The 20,956-nt window shown below is 70.5% G+C and overlaps 2 protein-coding genes across 3 annotated transcripts; one reads left to right on the top strand and one right to left on the bottom strand.

Moving 5' to 3' along the window:
* Positions 1-1,311: 1,311 nt before the first annotated feature.
* Positions 1,312-11,676, bottom strand: PPP1R9B (protein phosphatase 1 regulatory subunit 9B). 2 transcript variants are annotated; one of them, XM_077788349.2, is made up of 10 exons: positions 9,946-11,675; positions 7,946-8,078; positions 7,748-7,868; positions 6,933-7,037; positions 6,428-6,560; positions 6,161-6,349; positions 6,000-6,053; positions 5,330-5,559; positions 3,957-4,053; positions 1,312-1,797 (listed from the first exon to the last, which is right to left on the bottom strand). In XM_077788349.2, the coding sequence occupies exons 1-10, from the start codon at positions 11,224-11,226 to the stop codon at positions 1,744-1,746; spliced, it is 2,397 nt and encodes a 798-aa protein (XP_077644475.2). In that variant the 5' UTR covers positions 11,227-11,675; the 3' UTR covers positions 1,312-1,743. The 2 variants fall into 2 exon arrangements, with proteins under 2 accessions (XP_077644475.2, XP_085417844.1); XM_085561718.1 differs by having other exon boundaries at positions 6,161-6,560; positions 9,946-11,676.
* Positions 11,677-13,051: 1,375 nt separating this feature from the next.
* Positions 13,052-18,167, top strand: SGCA (sarcoglycan alpha). Its single transcript, XM_077788397.2, has 9 exons — positions 13,052-13,240; positions 13,813-13,962; positions 14,249-14,388; positions 14,491-14,563; positions 15,332-15,530; positions 16,071-16,233; positions 16,609-16,814; positions 17,027-17,053; positions 17,849-18,167. Exons 1-9 carry the CDS (start codon positions 13,201-13,203, stop codon positions 18,030-18,032), a joined length of 1,182 nt encoding a protein of 393 aa, XP_077644523.2. The 5' UTR covers positions 13,052-13,200; the 3' UTR covers positions 18,033-18,167.
* The last annotated feature ends 2,789 nt before the right edge of the window (positions 18,168-20,956 follow it).

Here is a 20,956-nt window from a genome sequence, read left to right as displayed (position 1 = left end):
CCGGGACCCCCCCGCCCCGCACCGGGACTCCTCCTCCGCCCCGGGACAGCCCCACCGGGACCCCCGCCCCGGTACCGGGACCCCCGCCCCGGCACCGGGACCCCCCCGCCCCGCACCGGGACCCCCGCCCCGCCCCGGGACAGCCCCACCGGGACCCCCGCCCCGCCCCGGTGCTCGGGGGGTCTCGGAGGAGGGAACAGCCCCGGGAGGGGCCGGTACCGGCGTGGGGTGGGGGGGGCTGCACCGGGAATGGCGATCGGGGACGGGGCTGGACCGGGAATATCGAACCGAGGGGATGGGGCAGTCCCGGGGGAGGGGCTGTACCGGGGTCTGCCCCGCCCGGAGCGAGCCCGGTGCGAACGGACACCGGGGATGGGCGGGGGGCTCACACCGGGACCCGGGGGACAGCGAACACCCGGGGGTGCTGAAGGGACAGCGACCGGCGCGACGCGGGCACCGGGGGCACGGCACGCCGGGACCCCCGCCCGCCACGGTGCCCACCCTCCCCGGTACCCCCGGAGCCCCCCAGTCCTTCCCGACCCTCCCAGTGCCCCCAGTGCCGCGGTTTTGGGTCGGGGGTCGCGGTTTTGGGGCGGGGGGAAGGAGCCAGGCCGCGGTTTTGGGTCGGGGGTCGCGGTTTTGGGGCAGTGGGGCGGGGGTCGCGGTTTTGGGGCGGGGGGCGCTGAGAGCGGGCGCGGTGCATACATAGGTACATTATATATAGTATATACACCCACAGGTACACGTGTGAGATTAAATAACCCCGGCCCCCCCCGGGGCTCGCGCTCCCCGGACCCCCCCTCTTAAATAGCCCCCTCCCCCCTCCCCAAGTGGCTCCAATCCAGTCGGACCCCCCGGCCCCTCCCCCCCCCCCGCCCCGCCCCCCCCCGCCTCCCCTTCCCAGTATAACCAGTCCGGCTCCCAGTTGCCCCCACATCCAGTTACTGTCGGAGACTCGGGGGCAGGGGGGCAGAATAGAAATGAGAATTAAAGGGGTCCCCCCCGGGCCGACAGGGGGGTCCCCCCGGGCCGACAGGGGGGCGTCCCAGCCCCACAGAAATGCTGTGATTTTTTTTTGGGGGGGGGGGGTATTTACAGGTGAGGGGGTGGGAGCATCGCCCCCACCCCAGAGGGGACCCCCGTGTGCCCCCCCTGGTACCCCCCTTGCCGGGGGGGGCAGTGGGGCTGGTGCCCCCCACCCCCCGTGGGTTGGTGAAGGCTCGGGGGTCCCCCCCCGGCTCGGGGGTCCCCCCAGCCCGGCGATGGTGGCACTGAGGGGGGGGGGATACGCTGCTCCGGGGGTCGCCTCCATTTGGGGCTGGGGGCGAGTCCGTGGGGCCCCCCCGGCCGCGCCCCGAGGGTTGGGGGGCTCCCCGTGTCCCCCCCGGCATCGCTCGCAATTTGGGTGGGTGGGTGGGGGGGACATCGTCCCGTGCCCCCTCCCCACAGCGCCGTGTCCGGGGGTGGGGAGGGGTCGCGTCGAGGGGAGGGGTCGGCCTGGGGGGGGCCGCGCCCCCCCCCGCGGGTCCAGCACGTCACCACGAGACTCACACGGGACACGGACACGAGTGGGGGCGTCCCCACGACCCCCCCCCCCCGTCTGCGCCCCCGCGGGGGTGGGGGGCACCAGGAGGCCTTGGCGGGGTCTCCCCTCCCTCCCCCACCCCCCGGGGAAGGGCTGGGAGGGGAGGGGCCGGGGAGGGGGGGAGGACCCCCAGGGTCGCTGCGGGTTTTGAGGGTGGCTTAGGCCGGGTTGGAATTTTTCAGTGTCTGCAGCCTGGCCTCCAGTTCGGAGATCTGAAAAACAGCAAAGGGGACAGGTCTCAGCGGGGGGACACGGGGACACGAGTGGGGACACGAGTGGGGACATGGGGACACGAGTGGGGACACACCGGGACAGGGACACTGGGACAACGGCGGGGACCTGGGGGACACGGAGGGGACGGGGACACGGAGGGGATGGGGACACACCGGGGTGGGGGACACGGGGACACCAGTGGGGACCTGGGGGACACGGGGACACCGGTGGGGACACACCGGGACGGGGACACGGGGACACCGGTGGGGATGTGGGGGACACGGTGGGAGGGGACACAGCCATGGGGACAGGGGGACGGGGGGCACAGATGGGACAAGCGGGGGCAGGACATGGGGGGGACACGGGGGGCAGAGGGCAGGGGGGACTGAGGGACATGTGGGGGGCACGTGGGGACACACTGGGGTGACGGGGACACACTGGGGGACACATTGGGGGGCACTGGGGTGACTGGGGGGCACACGGGGGTGACTGGGACACATTGGGGGTCTGGGTGACTGGGGGACACTGGGGTGACTGGGGGACACATTGGGGGACACATAGGGGTGACTGGGGGGCACAGTGGAGTGACTGGGGGGCACACTGGGGTGACTGGGGGACACTGGGGGGCACTGGGGTGACACACTGGGGTGACTGGGGGACACATTGGGGTGACTGGGGTGACACACTGGGGTGACTGGGGGGCACACGGGGGTGACTGGGGGACACATTGGGGTGACTGGGGTGACACACTGGGGTGACTGGGGGGCACACGGGGGTGACTGGGGGACACACTGCGGTGACTGGGGGACACATTGGGGTGACTGGGGGGCACACGGGGGTGACTGGGGGGCACACGGGGGTGACTGGGGGGCACACAGGGGTGACTGGGGTGACACACTGGGGTGACTGGGGGGCACACGGGCGTGACTGGGGGGCACACAGGGGTGACTGGGGGACACATTGGGGTGACTGGGGGGCACATTGGGGTGACTGGGGGGCACACGGGGGTGACTGGGGGGCACACGGGGGGCACAGGGTGGGTTGGGACGGGGAGGGGGCTGCAGGCAGGTGCTGGGTGAGTCTCTGTGGGTGCCAGGGGACATTTTGGGGGCGATGGAGGTGGCGGGGTTGGGGGGGCTGTGCTGGGTGCTGGGGACCTCCCCGCCGGGCCCTGGTGCCCCCCGGTGCCCCCCGGCCGGGTGAGGCCGGCCCCTGCCCCGAGCCGCCGGGGGGATCCTGCGGGATCCGGTGGCCCCGGGGGATCCTGCGGGATCCGCTCCACCCCGCACGGCCCCGGCGGGCCCGGGGGGATCCAGCATGACCAGCACGGGATCCCAACGGGAGCGCGCCGGGCCCCGCTCACCGGGATCCCAGATCCCCCACGCACGGCACCGATCTCTGGGATCCCACGGCACCGGTTACCGGGATCCCACGGCACCGGTTACCGGGATCCTGTGGATCCCACGCACCCAGTGCCGGTCACCAGGATCCTGTCGATCCCCCACATCAGACCCTGGTCACCGGGATCCCCGTGGATTCCCCACGCCCGGCGGGATCCGTGTCCCTCTCGCCCCCTCGGGGATGTCAGGACCCAGAGCTGGAGCCCGGCAGATCCGCTGCGATCCAGAGCGGGATCCAGCGCCAGGAGGAGGCTCGGGCGCCCCAGCAGATCCTGGGCAGATCCCAGGGGATCCCGAGTGGATCCTGATCACATCCCGGGCGGATCCCAGGCACATCCCAGGCAGATCTTGATCAGATCAGGGGCAGATCCCAGGCAGATCCCGATCACATCCCGGGCAGATCCCAAGCACATCCCGGGCAGATCCTGGACACATCCCAGGCAGATCCCGGGCAGATCCTGATCACATCCCAGGCACATCCCGGGCACATCCCGGGCAGATCCTGGGCACATCCCGGGCAGATCCTGGGCAGATCCTGATCACATCCCGGGCACATCCCGGGCAGATCTTGATCACATCCCAGGCCGATCCCGTGCCGATCCCGAGCGATCCGGCGTTGGGAGCAGGGTCCGGCGGTGGCCGATGCCCACGGTCCGGCGTGGGATCCGCGGCTCAGTCGGGGCTCCGGCGGCCGGGTCGGCGGCGGGCGGGCGGGCGGGGGGTCAGGGACACGCCGCGTCCCGGCGCCCCGTGCCCACCTTCTCCTGCAGCTTCTCCATCTCCTCCTTGTGCGCCAGCTCCGACTCCTCCAGCACGCGCCGCTGCGCCGTCTCCTTCTTCAGGAACTCGATCTCCCTGCGGGCAGCCGGGGCCGGGTCAGCGTCCCCGCGGCCCCCGGGGCTCCGGGGCCACGGCAGGACCCCGCTGGGCGGGTTGGGGTGCCCGGGGATCCCCGCAGCGTTCGGGAAGGAGCTGCTGCCCCGCGGGTCGTGGCACCGTGGCAGGGCTGGGCTCCAGGCTCATCCCGGGGCAGGGAATCCGGCCCGCGGCGCTCCAGGGCGGAGCCGTGCCAGGGGAGGGTCCCTGCCAGGGGAGGGTCCCTGCCAGGGGAGGGTCCTGTCAGGGGAGGGTCCCTGCCAGGGGAGGGTCCTGTCAGGGGTCCCAGAAGGATTTGGGGCCCCAGGGATGGCTCCGAGTGCAGCGGAAGGAGGAGTTGGTTCCCCAGGGGTGAGCCCAGGCCCAGGGAAGGTCCGTGCCCAGGGACAGAGGGTGCCCAGAAGGGGATGGACACACGGCCAGGGATGGACACACAGGATGGACACATGGCCCAGGGATGGACACACAGACAGGGGATGGACACATGGGATGGACATATGGGCAATGGGATGGACACACAGACAGGGGATGGACACATGGGATGGACATATGGGCAATGGGATGGACCCTCAGCCCAGGGGATGGATCCTCAGCCTAGGGGATGGACACACGGCCCAGAGATGGACACATGGGATGGACACATGGGATGGACACATGGCCCAGGGATGGACACATGGGATGGACACATGGGATGGACCCTCGGCCCAGGGATGGACACACGGACAGGGATGGACGTACAGCCAGGGGATGGACCCTCAGCCTAGGGATGGACACATGGGATGGACCCTCAGCCCAGGGATGGACCCTCAGTGTAGGGATGGACATACGGGATGGACACACGGCCAGGGGATGGACCCTCACCCCAGGGATGGACCCTCAGCCCAGGGTGCAGCTCGGCCCCCTGGCACGGCTGGTGCCCAGGGACGGGGGTGCCCGGTGGGGTTGAGGGGTGGGACACCCGGGGCCGGGTCCCTTCCCGCAGGGTCCGGGGGCTCCTCAGGGTGGGACCCCGGGGCCGGGTCCCTTCCCACGGGGTCTGGGGCTCCTCAGGGTGGGACCCCGGGGCCGGGTCCCTTCCCACGGGGTCTGGGGCTCCTCAGGGTGGGACACCCAGGCCGGGTCCCTTCCCGCGGGGTCTGGGGCTCCTCAGGGTGGGACACCCAGGCCGGGTCCCTTCCCGCGGGGTCTGGGGCTCCTCAGGGTGGGACACCCAGGCTGGGTGGGTCCCTTCCCGTGGGGTCCGGGGGCTCCTCACTTCTGCTGGTACTCCTTGATGAGCCGCTTGGCCTTGCTGTACTTGCGCTCCAGGGTCTGGTACTGCGCCTGCGTCTCCTTGAGGTGCTCGTCCACGGCCTGGCACAGGTTCTGCGCCTCCAGCCAGTAGCCCTCGAGCTTCTCCATGCGCTCCTTGTTCTCCTCCACGCTCTGCTCCAGCTGCGCCTTCTCGGCCCGCCAGCGCGCCTTCTCCTGCTCCAGGCCCTGCAGCTGCGGCAGCGGCGTCACCGCGCCCGCGGGCGCACGGCACCGCCTGGCACCGCCTGGCACCGCGTGGCACCGCCTGGCACGGCATGGCATGGGCGGGGGGTGGCACGGCCAGGGGATGGGACACAGCATGGCACAGCATGGCGTGGCACGGCGTGGCATGGCATGGCACAGCCAGGGGATGGGGCACGGCCAGGGAATGGCACTGCCAAGGGATGGGACATGGCATGGCCAGGGGATGGCACGTGGCACAGTCTGGCATGGCATGGCACAGCTGGGGATGGCACATGGCACAGTGTGGCACAGCCGGGTGACGGGCAGGACAGGGCAGGACGTGGAACAGCCCCCAGGGCAGGTGCAGAAGGACGCTCAGGGTGCCAGGGCAGTGCCAGGGCAGGTGCCAGGGTGCTCCCCCAGCCCCGGCAGCCAGGACCCCCCCTCACCTTCCTCTTGAGCTGCTGGATCTCAGCCTCGGTCACGGCGTGCTTGATCTGGAGCTGCGGGAGAGCCGGGGCGGGCACAGGGTGGGCACGGGGCAGACACAGGGTGGGCACAGACCCCCAGGGTGGGCACAGGGCGGGCACAGGGCAGCATCCCCGCTGACCTCCTTGAACTTGTGCAGCAGCCTGTCGGGCTCCATGGTGGCCGGGCTCAGCGCGTCCTCGCCCTCGGCCAGCTCGAACACCTCGATGGCCGCGTCGCCGCCGGGGAACACGGGGCTCATCTCCTCCTCCTCCTCCTCCTCCTCCTCCTCCTCCTCCTCCTCCTCCTCGTCCGTGCCGAACTCCCCGCCCTGCGGCGGGCGCGGGGGGCTGTTGGCGCCCGCCGTGCCCGCCGTGCCCTCCGTGCCCGCCGTGCCCGCCGCCCTCACCTCGTCGTCGCCGCGGGCGTAGCGGGCGTAGCGCCGCTGCAGCTGGCGCTGCCAGCGCTCCTGCTCCAGCGTCTGCTGGATCAGCTGCGCCACCTCGCTCTGCTCGCCCGGCCGCTCACGCCCCATCAGGAACCTGCAGGCATGGGTCAGGGGTGCCAGGGGGGCACCGGGTGCCAGGGGTGCCAGGGGGGCTGGGGGGCACCGGGTCAGGGGGTGCCAGGGGTGCCGGGGGGGGCACGGGGGTCAGGGGGTGCCGAGGGGGCTGGGGGTGACGTGGGAGCACTTCGGGGGGCACCAGGGTGGCACTCCAGGGGCAATGGGGGACCCTGGGGACAGGCTGGAGGGCAGGGACCTCCGGGTGTGGGGGACCCCCGGGTGTGGGGGATTTTAGGGTCCCGCTGGGGTTCAGGGGTCCTGCCAGGGTTTTGGGGGTCCCGCCCATGTTTCGGGGGTCCCGCCGGGGTTTTGGGGGTCCCGCCGAGGTTTCGGGGGTCCCGGCCCGTACCGCACGCGGCCCTTGGTGTTCCGGAGCACAGAGGCGGCGAAGCTCTGCGTGACCCCCACCAGGCTGGTGCCGTCCACCTCCACGATCAGATCGTTCACCTGGATCCTGGCACCGGCCCTGCCCTCAGCGCCACGGTGGCCCCCCACAGCCCCCCAGAGCCCCTCGGAGCTCCCCACAGCCCCCCAGAGCCCCTGGAGTCCCCCATAGACCCCCATAGGCCCCTGCAGCCCCCCAGAGCCCCCCATAGCCCCCCATAGCTCCCCTTCCCCATACCTGCATCCCCCCGCCACCCCCCGGCCATACCTGCAGCCCCCCATAACCCCCGGTACCCACGGCCGTACCCCCCACCCCGCCCCCGTACTCCCCGGCTGTACCCCCGGTACCCCCCGCCCATCCCCGTACCTGCCGTCCCGGAACCCCCGGTACCCCCGTACCCCCATACCTGCCATCCCCGTACCCCCGTACCTGACATCCCGGTACCCCTGTCCCCCCGTACCCCCCATACCTGCCGTCCCGGTACCCCCGTACCCCCGTACCTGCCATCCCGGTACCCCTGTCCCCCCGTACCTGCCGTCCCGGTACCCCCGGTACCCCCGTACCCCCCATACCTGCCGTCCCGGTACCCCCGGTACCCCCCGTACCTGCCGTCCCGGTACCCCCGGTACCCCCGTCCCCCCGTACCTGCCGTCGCGGTACCCCCGTCCCCCCATACCTGCCGTCCCTGTACCCCCGTACCCCCCGTACCTGCCGTCCCGGTACCCCTGTCCCCCCCGTCCCCCCGTACCTGCCGTCCCGGTACCCCCGTCCCCCCGTACCTGCCGTCGCGGTGCGCGGCGCCACCGTCCGTGACGGTCTTGACGAAGATGCCGAGCTTCTCGAGCCCCATGTCGGCGCCCGCGCCCATGCCGATGATGCTGATGCCGAGCCCCGCCGCGTCTGCGGGGCAGCGAGCGGGTCCCGCGGGGCCGGCACCTCGGGGGGCCCGGGGGGCGCTTTTGGGGGGCCGCACCCACCTTTCTCCAGCTCCACCGGGAACAGGTCGAGCCGCTCCACCCGCTTCTCCAGCTCGTACTCGGCCGAGGCCGCCATGGGGTCCACGTCCTCATTGCGGCGGTCGTAGTCCTCGTTGGAGTAGGTGCTGAACACCTGGGGGGGCGGGGGGCTCAGCTGGGGGGACCCCGGGAGACCCCCGGGAACGCCGAGGGGGCACCGAGCCCGCGGGAGACCCCCGGGAATGTCAGGGTGGCACCGAGCCCCCAGGAACCCCGGGGTGGCACCGAGCCCATGGGAACCCCCCGGGAATGCCGGGGTGGCACCCAGGAGACCCCCAGGAATGCCGGGGTGGCACCCAGGAGACCCCCGGGAATGCCAGGGTGGCACCCAGGAGCCCCCCGGGAACGCCGAGGGGGCACCGACTCCTCAGGTGAGCAGAGCACCCCAAATCCTCATCTATAGGGTGAATAGAGCACCCCAAACCCCATCCATGGGGTGATTAAAGCACCCCAAACCCCATCCATGGGGGGATCAGAAGACCCAAACCCCCATCCATGGGGTGATCAAAGCACCCCAAATCCTCATCTATGGGGTGATCAGAGCACCCTAAACCCCATCTATGGGGGGTCAGAGCACCCCAAACCCCATCCATGGGGTGAGCAGAGCACACCAAACCCCATCCATGGGGGATCAGAGCACCCCAAACCCCATCCATGGGAGGTCAGAGCACCCCAAACCCCATCCATGGGGGATCAGAGCACCCCAAATCCCATCCATGGGGGATCAGAGCACCCCAAATCCTCATCTATGGGGTGATCAGAGCACCCCAAACCCCATCCATGGGGTGAGCAGAGCACCCCAAACCCCATCCATGGGGGATCAGAGCACCCTAAACCCCATCCATGGGGGGATCAGAGCACCCCAAACCCCATCCATGGGGGGATCAGAGCACCCCAAACCCCATCCATGGGGGGATCAGAGCACCCCAAACCCCATCCCCGGCCAGGGCACCCCCCAGGGCGGGGCTGGCCGCGTCCCTCGGGACCAGGGCCACTCTCGGGGTGCAGCCCCCCACTCCCGGCCATCCCTGTCCCCCGCGGTCGCTGTCCCCGGCCCAGGTGGGGCCGCCCACCCGCTCTGACTCAGAGCCAGAATTTAGGCCGGGCTCCAAAAATAACCCGGCTCCGGCAGCGAGCAGCCGCTGCTGCCGCGGCCGGGGGGATCCGGCCCGGAGGGAGCCCCCCGAAACAGCCGCGCGGCGCCTGCAGCCCCCTCCCCACCCCGGGCGGGCGCCCCGGACCCCGCAGCATCCCTGCCGCCCACCCGCCACGCTGCCGAGGCACTTCCCCTTCCTCCCTTCCTCCCTTCCTGCCTTCCTCCTCTTCCTCCCTTCCTCTTTTTCCTCTTCTTCCTCCCTTCCTCCCTGGGCGCATCCCCCTCCCCATCGCCACCTTGTCCCCAGGGACCCCCGGGCAGGGACCCCCAGCCCCTCAAACCGGGGCATTTTGGGCCTCCCCACCCAAAATGTGGAGCGGTTTTGGCCCGGCCTGGGCACGACACGGAGGGGTGGCACTGGGTGACCACAGCGGGTCCCGGTGCCACCCTGTCCCCACCACAGCGGCCCCGGCGGTCCAGGAATGGCCCTTAATTAACCAGCTCATTAGCCAGGCCCAGGCCCTGCTGCCCCGGGGATGGGGACGGGGACAGGACAGGGATGGGGACAGGAACAGGGATAGGGACGGGGACAGGGATGGGGACGGGGACAGGGCCATGGGGACAGGGACAGGGACAGGGATGGGACAGGGACAGGGATGGGACAGGGACGGGGACAGGCAGCCCTGTCCCATGGGGGGCACAGGGCATGAGGACACAGACCCCCAGCCCCTTTTTCTGTCCCTGCCAAAGGGGTGATTGTGTGTGGGGGGTCACACACCGCACCCTGGGGTGCCCCTCACCCTGGGTGCCCCTCACCCTGAGGCACCCCTCACCCTGGGTGCCTCCCTGCCTCCCTCAGGCTCACCTGGATGGGCGCCGTGCTGAACTGGATCTTGCGGTTGGGGACGGGCTCCTCTTCCTCGGAGAGCCCCGGGATCTCCACGCAGCCCGACTCGGGCTCGTACAGCCCTTCGGCCTCCTCCTCCTCCTCCAGCCCGCTGCCCCCCGAGTCCTCCCCGAGCCCGCTGTAGGCACTTATGTCCACCAGGTCGGCCTCGGAGAAGTCCTCCTTCTTGGCCTCCTCGGAGCCGTCGCCCTCCTCCGCCCGCTCGCCCTTGACGCCCTCCGCGCCCGCGGCCGCCGCCGAGCCCCCGTCGGGCCGGGGGGCCGCGGGACCCTCGTCCCCTTCGGCCGGCCGGGCAGCGGGCACGGCTTCACCCGGCGCCTTCTCCTGCTGCCGCTCCTCCTCCTCCTCCTCCTCCTCCTCGCCCTCCGCGCTCTCCTCCACCTCCACGGGCTTGATCTTGCAGACCTCCTGCACCCTCGGCGCGGCCGCCTCCTTCTCCGCCGGCCTCCCGCTCTTGGCGGCCGCCCCGTCCTGCTCGGGCGGCCGTGCCCGTGCCGGGGCGGCGTGGGCATCGCCCGGCCGCGCCGCCTCGAAGGCGCGGGGCCGCTTGGCCGCCGCCCTGGCAGCCGGCGGCGCGGCCGCCCGCCCGGGCGCCTTGTGCAGGTTGTTCCTCAGGTCGGCCTTCTCGAAGACGGCGCTGAGCTGGCTCACGGTGGGCGACACGGCCTCGGCGTCCAGCTTGTCCAGCGACTCGGTGCTGCCGTTGAACCTCACCACCACGTCCAGCTTGCGGTCCTGGAAGCCGGCGCGCTCCTTGCGCAGCAGCAGCTTGGTGCTGGTGGCCTTCTCCTGCGGGCTCCTCTCGAAGATCTTGCGGGTCTCCTGCAGCTTGGAGAAGGGTTTCTCGGGCTTGGAGTCGAAGCGGCTGACGCGCTCCGAGACGCTGGTGCCCAGCTTGAGGAGGCTGCCCTGGTCCACGCCGTCGCCGAGGCTGCCGGCGCGGGGCAGGGACAGGCGCACCGGCTTCTCCTTGGCCTTGGCCAGGTCGCAGGCGCCCTCGGGGCCGGGCGCCGTCCCCATCTGCAGGAACATGTTCTTGATCCGATGCACGTTGGAGCCATACTTCTTCCCGCGGCTCTTCTTGCCGTCCTCGCCCTCGGCCTCCTTTGTGGGCGCCAGCGCCTGGATGCTGGCCTCGTAGGCGTTCCGGTGCGGGGACGCGCTGCGCAGCCCCCCGGCCCCCGCCGCGCCCCCGGCCGGGGGGGCTCCCCCGGCCCCGCCGGCCTCGGTCCTCAGCATGGTCCCGGCGCCCGCATCGCTCGCCGCCACCGCCGCCGCCGCCCCCGGGCCCCGCGCCCGCTACCGCGCCATGGGCGGGGGGCTGTGCCGGGGGGCTGTGCCGGGGGGCAGCGCTGCCCCGGCCCGGTCAGGCCATGGCCATCCCGCGGGTCCCTCCGCCGCGGCGCTTCTTCCTTCCTGCCTTCCTTCCTCCCTCCCCGCTCCTCCTCCTCTTCCCCTTTCGGTGATGGAGCCGCCGCCGCCGCCGCCGCCGCCGCCGCCGCGCTCTGCCCGCCCCGCTGCCCGCAGAGCCCTCTGGGTCTGAGCAGCGCTCCTCTTCCTCTTCCTCGGCCGCGCTTCGGCCTCAGCGCCGCCGCTGCGGCCGCCGCAGCCCGGCCTCGGGGACCCCCGCGCCGGGGACCCCTCCCCACGCCCGCACCGGGGTCCCCTCCCTGCGGCGGGGCCCCCCCGGCGGCCGCGCTGTGCAGGCTGGGGCCCCCCCCGCCCGCTCGGCCGCCGCTGCCGCCCCCCGCCTCTGTCCCCGCGTGTCCCCCCCGGTTCCATCCCCGCATCCCCCTCCTCAGCTCCATCCCCGCGTGTCCCCCCCGCATCCCCCTCCCCAGCTGTCCCCGTGTCCCCCCCCGTTCTGTCCCCGTGTCCCCTCAGTCTCGTCCCTGCACCCCCCCAGATTTGTGCCCACCCCCCGGATCTGTCCCCCCATCCTGTCCCCACATCATCCCCCATCCTCCCCTCACATCCCCCCGCCTTTGTCCCCATGTCCCCCCATCCTGTCCCCAAATCCCCCCCCATCCTGTCCCCAAATCCCCCCCAGTTTGTTCCCATGTCCCCCCTTCCTGTCCCCAAATCCCCCCCAGTTTGTCCCCATGTCCCCCCATCCTGTCCCCAAATCCCCCCCCAGTTTGTCCCCATGTCCCCCCATCCTGTCCCCAAATCCCCCCCAGTTTGTCCCCATGTCCCCCCATCCTGTCCCCATATCCCCCCCAATTTGAACCCCCGTCCCCCCATCCTGTCCCCAAATCCCCCCCCCCCAGTTTGAACCTGTCCCTGCGCCCCTTCCGGCTCTGTCCCCGTGTCCCCCCTCCCGTCCCTGTGTCCCCTCACTTTCACCCACTTGTCCCCCCAAATCCCCCCGCCCCGTGTGTCCCTCGGTGTCCCCACAGGACCCCAATGTCCCCCTCGACCCCTCGGGGGTGCGGCGCATCCCCTGGCAGTGCCAGTCCGTGCTGGCGGGGGGGGCACCGTGCCAGGGTGTCCGGACGGGCGGGGACAGCGCGCCCCTCCTTCCTGCAGGGCCGGGGGGGATTTTGGGGGGTTTTTTGTGATTTTTGCCTCCCCCTGGGTGCCTGAGGGCGAGGGGGGCCAGGCCCGACCCCCGTGGCCGTGTTGGGGTCCCTCCTGTGTGTGTGTGTGGGGGGGACAACAGGGGACCCCCCCTTGTCCCCAGCGTGGGCGGCAGGACCCTGCAATGTGCGACTGTCCCCTCCCCGTGTCACCCGTGTCACCTCCGGCCCTTTGTGCGTGACGAGGCGTGACGCGACACGGGGGGGCGGCCCCCCACGACCACCCCCTCCCCTCCCCTCCCCTTCCCCTCCCCTTCCGCCGCTGCCATCGCCCCCCCCACCCCCCCCGCAGGTCCCCGTCGCTGCCACCCGCGCTCCTCTCGTGTCACCGTCCCCACGCAGCGCCGTGTCCGCCCCCGGGCGCGCACACGCGTGTTCCCGTCTCGCTGCTGGCCGTGCCGGGGGGGGGGGGTGTCTCTGCTGTCCCCAAGTGTCCCCAAATGTCCCCCCACGAGTGGGGGCACTGGGACCAGCCCGCCCCGGGGACACCTCCGGGCCCGTCCGCGGGACGCGGAGCCCCGCGGAGCGCCGTGCCCGGTGGCGGGCGGTGGCACCGGAGGGGTGTCCCCTGTGGGACCCCCCCGCGGGCCCCCCCGGCCCCGCTGGCTCCGTCAATCAGCGCCGGCGCCGGAACATGGAGGGCCCCGAGCTGCTGCGGCTCTGGGCGCTGGCAGGCGAGTGACAGCCCTGTCACCCGCGGGGGACACGGCCGGCCCGGGGGGCGAGGGCAGGGGCGCCCCAAAGTGGGGGGGACGCGGGGGGTCCCCGCGGGGGAGGACGGGGGGTGGGACGGGGCTGGGACGTGCCGGAGCTAAAAAAAGCCACCGTGTCCCGGGTGCCAGCGGGGTCTGGGACAGGGCGGGGGACAACGGGTGGGACTTGTGAAGGTGCTGGGCCCATCCTGTTCTTGTCCCCGACCCCATCCCATCCTGGCCCTGTCCCCGTCCCCATCCCATCCTGTCCTTGTCCCCGTCCCCATCCCATCCTGGCCCTGTCCCCGTCCCCATCCCATCCTGTCCTTGTCCCCGTCCCCATCCCATCCTGGCCCTGTCCCCGTCCCAGCCCTGACCCCGTTCAGTCCCTGTCCCCACCCTCAACATCCTCCCGCTCTGCCTGGGGACACCTGGCACTGCGGGCACACGGTGCTGCCCCTCTGAGAGTCCCAGGGGTCTGTGGGCACTGGGGAAACTGAGGCAGGGAGGGGCGGCGGTCCCAGCCCTGGCTCCAGCCCCGTGTGCGGCCGCAGGCCTGGCCCTGGGGGTGTCCCTGGCCACCGACCCCGACCACCGCGTCCTGCCCGAGCTCCGCCTCTCCGCCGAGACCGGAGCCGTCTTCGTGCACGAGCTGCAGCGGGAGCCCTTCCTGGAGGCCTTCGGCAGCAGCGAGGATGACGATGGTGAGGCCAGCCTGGGGGGCTGGGGGTGGTAAAAGGGGGGGCCACTGGCCGATGGCCCCCTCCAGCATCACCCCAGCCGGGCTGTCTGTCTGTCCGTCCATCATCTGCACCCTCCACCCATCTGGGGCTCCCCCAGCACCGCCCCACTGCCTCGGGGTGCCCCCCCGAGGGGTCCCCCCTGTTTGGGGTCCCGGCTCAGAGCTGGGAGCAGCACCCCAGGGACCTGCGGGACGGGGCGGGGGGCACAGCTGGCGGTGCCGGCGCCCACCCCCGCGTGTCCCCGCAGCTCCCGTGACCTTCCGCGCCCACCTGCGGGGCCGCCCGGACCTGCCGCGGTGGCTGCGCCTGGCCCAGCGCGGCCCGGGCCAGCCCGGCTTCCTGTACGGCCGCCCGCCGGCGGCGGAGCTGGGCACGCACCGCGTCCAGGTACGGCCCCGGTGTCCCCGGTGTCCCCGTGTCCCCGCAGGGTTGTCCCACCCCGGTGTCCCCGCCGGGATGGCCCACCCCGGTGTCCCCGTGTCCCCGCAGGTGCTCGCCTACAACCGCCGCTCCTTCTCCACCGCGTCCCAGCACCTGGTGATCGGTGTCACCCGGTCCCCAGGTACGGCCCCGGCGCCCCGAACCGCGTGGGGCGGCCCCGCCACGGCCACGGCGTGTCCCCCCGTGCCCACCTGTGTCCCCCCGTGTCCCCAGAGCCCCCCAGCCCCTCCTCTGTGTCCCCCGTGTCCCCCCGTGTCCCCCTATGTTCCCCGTGTCCCCAGAGCCCCCCAGCCCCTCCTCTGTGTCCCCCCGTGTCCCCCAGTGTCCCCCCGTGTCCCCCAGTGTCACCCCCTGTCTCCCTGTGTCACCCATGTTCCCCATGTCCCCCCGTGTCCCCCCATGTCCCCCCGTGTCCCCCTGTGTCCCCCCGCGTCCCCCCGTGTCCCCACGGGTGCCGCCTGTCCCCCATGTTCCCCATGTCCCCCGTGTCCCCCCGTGTCCCCCCGTGTCCCTCCGTGTGCCCCCGTGTCCCCACGGGTGCCACCTGTCCCCCATGTTCCCCATGTCCCCCGTGTCCCCCCGTGTCCCCCCGTGTCCTCTGTGTTCCCCATGTCCCCCCATGTTCCCCATGTCCCCCGTGTCCCCCCGTGTCCCCCCGTGTCCCCGCGCGTCCCCACGGGTGCCGCCTGTCCCCCATGTTCCCCATGTCCCCCGTGTCCCCCCGTGTCCCCCCGTGTCCCCCCGCGTCCCCCCGTGTCCCCGCGCGTCCCCACGGGTGCCGCCTGTCCCCCATGTTCCCCATGTCCCCCGTGTCCCCCCGTGTCCCCCCGTGTCCCCCCGCGTCCCCCCGTGTCCCCGCGCGTCCCCACGGGTGCCGCCTGTCCCGCAGGTGGGGAGGCGCCGTTCCAGGCCGAGTTCCTGGTGGGGAACCGGGACGTGGAGGAGCTGCTGCCCGGGGCGGCGCGGGAGCGCTTCCTGCGGGCCTCGGCGGGGCTGTGGCAGCGCGGGGACCTGCGGGTCACCGCCGTCACCTCGGCCCTGCACCGCGGCGCCCGCGCCCCGCTGCCCATCGAGGGCCGCAGGGAGGGGTACGGCCGGCCGGGGGCACCGCGGGGTGCGGGCTCCACCCGGCGTGGGGTGACAATGCGGGGTGGCCTCACCGCGGCGGGTTTTGGGGTCACCTCACACCCCAGGTGGGGTGACAATGCGGGGTGGTCTCACTGGGGCGGGTTTGGGGGTCCCCCGGCGCAGGGTGACAATGCGGGGTGGTCTCACCGCGGCGGGTTTGGGGGTCCCCCGGCGCAGGGTGACAATGCGGGGTGGTCTCACTGGGGCGGGTTTGGGGGTCCCCCGGCGCAGGGTGACAATGCGGGGTGGTCTCACCGGGGCGGGTTTGGGGGTCCCCCGGCGCAGGGTGACAATGCGGGGTGGTCTCACGGCCGCGGGTTTGGGGGTCCCCCGGCGCAGGGTGATGCTGTGGGGTGGTCTCACTGGGGCGGGTTTGGGGGTCCCCCGGCGCAGGGTGACAGTCGGGGTGGTCTCACGGTGGCGGGTTTGGGGGTCCCCCGGCGCAGGGTGACAATGCGGGGTGGTCTCACCGGGGCGGGTTTGGGGGTCCCCCGGCGCAGGGTGTACGTCCAGGTGGGCTCCCACAGCCCCTTCTCGCCGTGCCTGGTGGCCGCCGCGTCCCCGCAGAGCCGCGCCCGCTGCCAGCGCGGCCAGCGGCCCCTCGCCTCCTGCTACGACACCTTCGGCCCCCACTTCTCCATCCGCTGGTGCAACCTCACCCTGGTGAGACCCCCCCGTGTCCCCCTTTGTTCCCCCCGTGTCCCCTGTGACCCCCGTGTCCCCCGTGTCCCCCCTTGTCCCCAGAGCCCCCCCGTGTCCCCCTGTGTCCCCAGAGCCCCTCAGCCCCTCCCCCGTGTCCCCCCTTGTCCCTCCATGTTCCCCCACGTCCCCCCATGTCTCCCATGTCCTCCTGTGTCCCCCGAGCCCCCCTGTGTCCCACTCTGTTCTCCCGTGTCCCCATGTCCCCCCGTGTCCCCAGAGTCCCGCCGTGTCCCCGTGTCCCCCCGTGTCCCCATGCCCCCCCATGTCCCCGTGTCCCCCCGTGTCCCCCATGTCCCCAGAGCCCCCCAGGCTCTCCTGACGCCCCCTCCCCTTCAGCTGCAGGTCGTGCCCAGCCCCAGCGGGCCGGGGCCGCTCTGGGGGTCGGGGGTGCTGGACGAGGGGGTCGCATTCGAGCCGCCCCCCGAGGCCGCCCCCCGGGAGCTGCTCCCCGCCTTCCTGGTGACGCTGCTGGTGCCGCTGGCGGTGGCCGCGCTGCTCTGCCTGCTCCTGGGCCACCTGATGTGCTGCCGCAGGGAGGGCGTGTGAGTCGGGGGTCCCCCCAACCCTGCCAGGCCGCGGGGACCCCTGCCCGAGTGTCCCCTCCCCTGCCCGAGTGTCCCCTCCCCTGCCCGGGTGTCCCCTCCCCACCCCGAGTGTCCCCTCCCTGTCCCCGTGTCCCCTCCCCGGCCGGGGGGTGCTGCGGGCCCTGCTCACCGCATTTTTCAGGGTTTTAACTTTTTCTTCTCTTTTGTAGGGAAAAACGGAACTTGGAGACGTCTGAGTGAGTCTGTGGGGCTGTTTTGGGGGGCTGTTTTGGAGGGGCGGTTTTGGGGGGGCTGCTTTGGGGGGGCTGCTTTGGGGGTTGCTTTTTGGGGGTTTCTTCCAGCCAAGCGTGGGGTCAGGGCTGGGCAGGAAAAGGGCACAGGGAACAATCGGCTCTTTGGGGGTGCCATGGAGCCCAAAGGTCCCCCGACCCCAAAGGGGCCCCTCCTGCCCTCGCCACCCCTCGGGCCCCCCAAAACCCCCCTCAGACACGGGGTGGGGCACAAGGAGCTTCTGAGGGACCCCCGGGCAGGGAGGAGACCCCAAAGATGAGGGGCAGACCCCAGAAAGGACACGCAGACCCCAATGATGGGGTTCAGCCCTCACTTTTGGGGGACAGACCCCAGAAAGGACACGCAGACCCCAATGATGGGGTTCAGCCCTCACTTTTGGGGGACAGACCCCAGAAAGGACATGCAGACCCCAATGATGGGGTTCAGCCCTCACTTTTGGGGGACAGACCCCAGAAAGGACATGCAGACCCCAATGATGGGGTTCAGCCCTCACTTTTGGGGGACAGACCCCAATAAAGACGGGGTGCAGACCCCAGTAAAGGCACTCAGACCCCGCTGAAGGCTGAGCACACCCCGTGATGGGGAGCAGTCCCCAGTGACGGGGCGCACACCCTGGTTTTGGGGTGAAGATCCCGATTTCGGGGCGCACGCCCAGACGCGGCCGCGCTGCCGGGGACGGGCACCCCGAAAGGGCTCCGGGGGTGCCCCCCGGGCCGGGCTCACGGCGCCCGTCCCCGCAGCATCCAGCTGTTCCACCACGGCTCCATCCTGGGGGACACGCGGGAGCTGCGGCTCATGGCCGGCCGGCGGGACGTGCCCCGGCCGCTCTCCACGCTGCCCATGTTCCCGCTCCGCGCCGCTCCGCGCCCCGGCCCCGCGGGCAGCGCTCGGCCCGGGGCCCGCGCCCCGCTGCTGCCGCCCTGAGCGGGCTCCGAGGGGCTTTTTGGGGGGCAAAACCCGGGAGGAGCTGCGGGTCCGGCCGGGCTCTGCCCGGAGGAGTCGGGGTGTCCCCGCTTTTGGGTGAGTTTTGGTGCATAAATGGAGAATTCGGTGACGAAATGAGGCTTTGGCGCTTTATTTACGGGGTGGGTTTGGGGGTGCTCAGCGTCAACCCGCCATCAAAAGGGGGGGAGTCGCAAGGGTTGGGGTGACTCCGGGTGACCCCCCCAGCCCCGCGGGGGGACAGGGGAGCGGGATGGGGATTGGCAAAAAGGGGGGGACGCGCTCCCGGACCCCGCGGTAGCCCCCCAAAATCCCCCCCGGCTCACCTGGCTGTCCGTGCCCGCTCCGCTCGCCCCGCCCGGCGCCCCCGGACCCCTCCCCGCCGCCGGGGCGCCCCCGGCCCAGCCCCGAGGAAGAAAGAGGCTCTGTGAGAGCCGCGGAGAGCCGCGGAGAGCCCCCCCGGCCGGGGCGGCGCCGGCGGGGGGCGAGGGCAGCGCGGGGGCCCCGCAGAACAAGGGCGGCCATTGACGGAGCGGGAGCGGCCCCGGCCGGGGGTCCCCGGTGCCCCCCGCCACCGGCAGCGGGCACGGCCCCCCGGGCCCCCCGAGGGGCTCCTAGCGGGGCGCCCCACACCAACCCCGCATTTTGGGGCGTCGCTCTGTGCCCACCCCCCTCCCCAGCTCTGCCTTTCGGGGGTCGCTCTGAGCTGAGCCCCCCCACCCCCCCAGTGTCCCCAGCCTGGCTGAAGCCCAGCCCTTCCAGCCCCCTCCCCATTTGGGGGGACCCCCAAAAACCCCTCCCTTTGGGGGGTTCCCAGCGGCTCTGTGCCCCCAACCCATCCCCAATCCCTCCCCATTTGGGGACCCCCAAAAACCCCTCCCTTTGGGGGGGTCCCAGCGGCTCTGTGCCCCCAGATCTTCCAGCCCCCTCCCCATTTGGGGACCCCCAAAACCCCTCCCATTTGGGGGGTTCCCAGCGAGCCCCCTCCCCATTTGGGGACCCCCCAAAACACCTCCCTTTGGGGGGTTCCCAGCGGCTCTGCGCCCCCAGCCCATCCCCAACCCCTCCCCATTTGGGGACCCCCAAAAACCCCTCCCTTTGGGGGTTTCCCAGCGGCTCTGTGTCCCCAGCCCTTTCAGCCCCCTCCCCATTTAGGGGGACCCCCAAAGACCCCTCCCATTTGGGGGGTTCCCAGCGAGCCCCCTCCCCATTTGGGGACCCCCAAAAACCCCTCCCTTTGGGGGTTTCCCAGCGGCTCTGTGTCCCCAGCCCTTTCAGCCCCCTCCCCATTTAGGGGGACCCCCAAAACCCCTCCCTTTGGGGGGTTCCCAGCGGCTCTACGCCCCCAACCCATCCCCACCCCCTCCCCTTCCTTCCTCCCCCCCGCATCCCGAGCTGGGGGGGCCGGGGCAGGAGGAGGAGGAGGAGGAGGAGGAGGAGGAGGAGGAGGAGGAGGAGGAGGAGGAGGAGGAGGGCACGGAGCGGAGCACAGAAGCCGCCGGGAGCAAAGCGGGATCAGCCAGGACGGGAGCGGGATGGGGACCGAGGAATTCCCAATTCCCGACATCGCCCAGCCGGGACGGGAGCGGGATGGGGACCGAGGAATTCCCAACTTCACCCCGCCAGGACCCCCCCAAGCCCCCCGAGAGCGGCGCAGAGCAGCCCGAGGTTGGTTGGATCATTTCACATGCCTTTATTTCAGCAGTCAGGAAAAAAAAAAAAAAATTAAAATAAAATAAAAATTCCATTCATTTAAAAAAGAAAGAAAAAAAAAAAAAAAAGAAAATAAGAAAACCCCCAAACCAGTTAAAAATTATTAATTAGTTAATTAATTAATTATTATTATAATACATTATACAAAGTAGGTACAAAACCGGGGAGAAGCCGGAGCATCCGGCCAGGGGAGTGGGTTCGTGGGGAGGGAGGGAGGAAAAGCTGCTGGAAGATGAGAGCGGAGCTGGAGTTCCACCTGCTCCACCTGGAAAATCGATTTATTCCTTTTCCCCTTGGGATCTGGTGCCTCGTGCTTTGCGGGATTTGCCGGTGGGGTGGTGGAGGTGGGGGCAGGGGGGGGAATAGCACCTTTGGAAAATTCCCGAGCGGAGCTGAGCAGCAAAATGAAACAAAAATGAAGAAAAGGAGGGAAATAAACGGTGAAATCGAGGGGGGTTAGAACAGACCAAGCGGAGACCTCTTCGGAGGTTGTAGCACCAGGCGGTCCCGGGGTTGGGTGTTCCGGGGCCAAAATTAAAGAGAATATTTAAAAATAATAATTAAAAAAAAAACAAACCCCAAAAAAACAGGATCAAAATCCTGAGGGAAAGAAAAACCTCCAAAGGAAAATCAAAATAAGAGAACAACAGAGCAACCGAAGATAAAAAAAGGGGGGAACACGAGTTGGGGGGGGGGGGGGGAATTAGCACCTTTGCTCTGAACCTGGCAGGAAAGTCCCGGCACGGCTGAAAAGCTCCGAACGAAGCTAAAAACCAAAAAAGAAGCCCAAAATTGAGACTAAAAGGACGCCGAAGGAGCCCGAGAGGGGTGAGGTAGCCATCCGGCCAGGCCGTCAGCGCAGCGGCGCCGGAGCTGCTCCGCGCCTCGGCAGGGAATCGCTTTGGCTGCCTGAATGAAAAAGAGAACCAACAACAAACGACGAACAGAGCAAAACCAACCAAACAAACAAACAAACAAAAAAAACCCCAAAAAACATGATAAAAGAGAAGCGGAACAAAAGGAAATCGAGAGAACTCCAAACCAGCGTTATCCGAATTAAAAATAAGGGGGAGAGGGGAGGGAGAACAAAGGAGAAAAAGCAAATTATAGCCAGGAGTTCGACATCTTCCTCGCAGCAGAAATTCGAATTGTGATGAGATGCAAGAAGCCAAGGGCGGGCGGGGAGGGCCTGG

This window comes from Lonchura striata, chromosome 27, assembly GCF_050655825.1.
Source record: "Lonchura striata isolate lonStrDom1 chromosome 27, ASM5065582v1, whole genome shotgun sequence".
Taxonomy (NCBI): domain Eukaryota; kingdom Metazoa; phylum Chordata; class Aves; order Passeriformes; family Estrildidae; genus Lonchura; species Lonchura striata.
The sequence above is the reverse complement of the archived record's forward strand: the minus strand, read 5'-3'. Positions and strand labels throughout refer to the sequence as shown.

Bases quoted from the DNA above. Each gene is read 5' to 3' on its own strand.
- PPP1R9B (XM_085561718.1), bottom strand. From the start codon at position 11,226: ATGCTGAGGACCGAGGCCGGCGGGGCCGGGGGAGCCCCCCCGGCCGGG. The intron at 6,561-6,932 runs GTACGGGCCGGG...CCATGCCTGCAG, and splicing joins AACACCAAGGGCCGCGTGCG to GTTCCTGATGGGGCGTGAGC. The intron at 1,798-3,956 runs GTGGGCACGGGG...GCTGTTTTTCAG, and splicing joins TGGAGAAGCTGCAGGAGAAG to ATCTCCGAACTGGAGGCCAG.
- SGCA (XM_077788397.2), top strand. From the start codon at position 13,201: ATGGAGGGCCCCGAGCTGCTGCGGCTCTGGGCGCTGGCAG. The intron at 14,564-15,331 runs GTACGGCCCCGG...CCTGTCCCGCAG, and splicing joins CGGTGTCACCCGGTCCCCAG to GTGGGGAGGCGCCGTTCCAG. The intron at 15,531-16,070 runs GTACGGCCGGCC...CCCCCGGCGCAG, and splicing joins ATCGAGGGCCGCAGGGAGGG to GGTGTACGTCCAGGTGGGCT.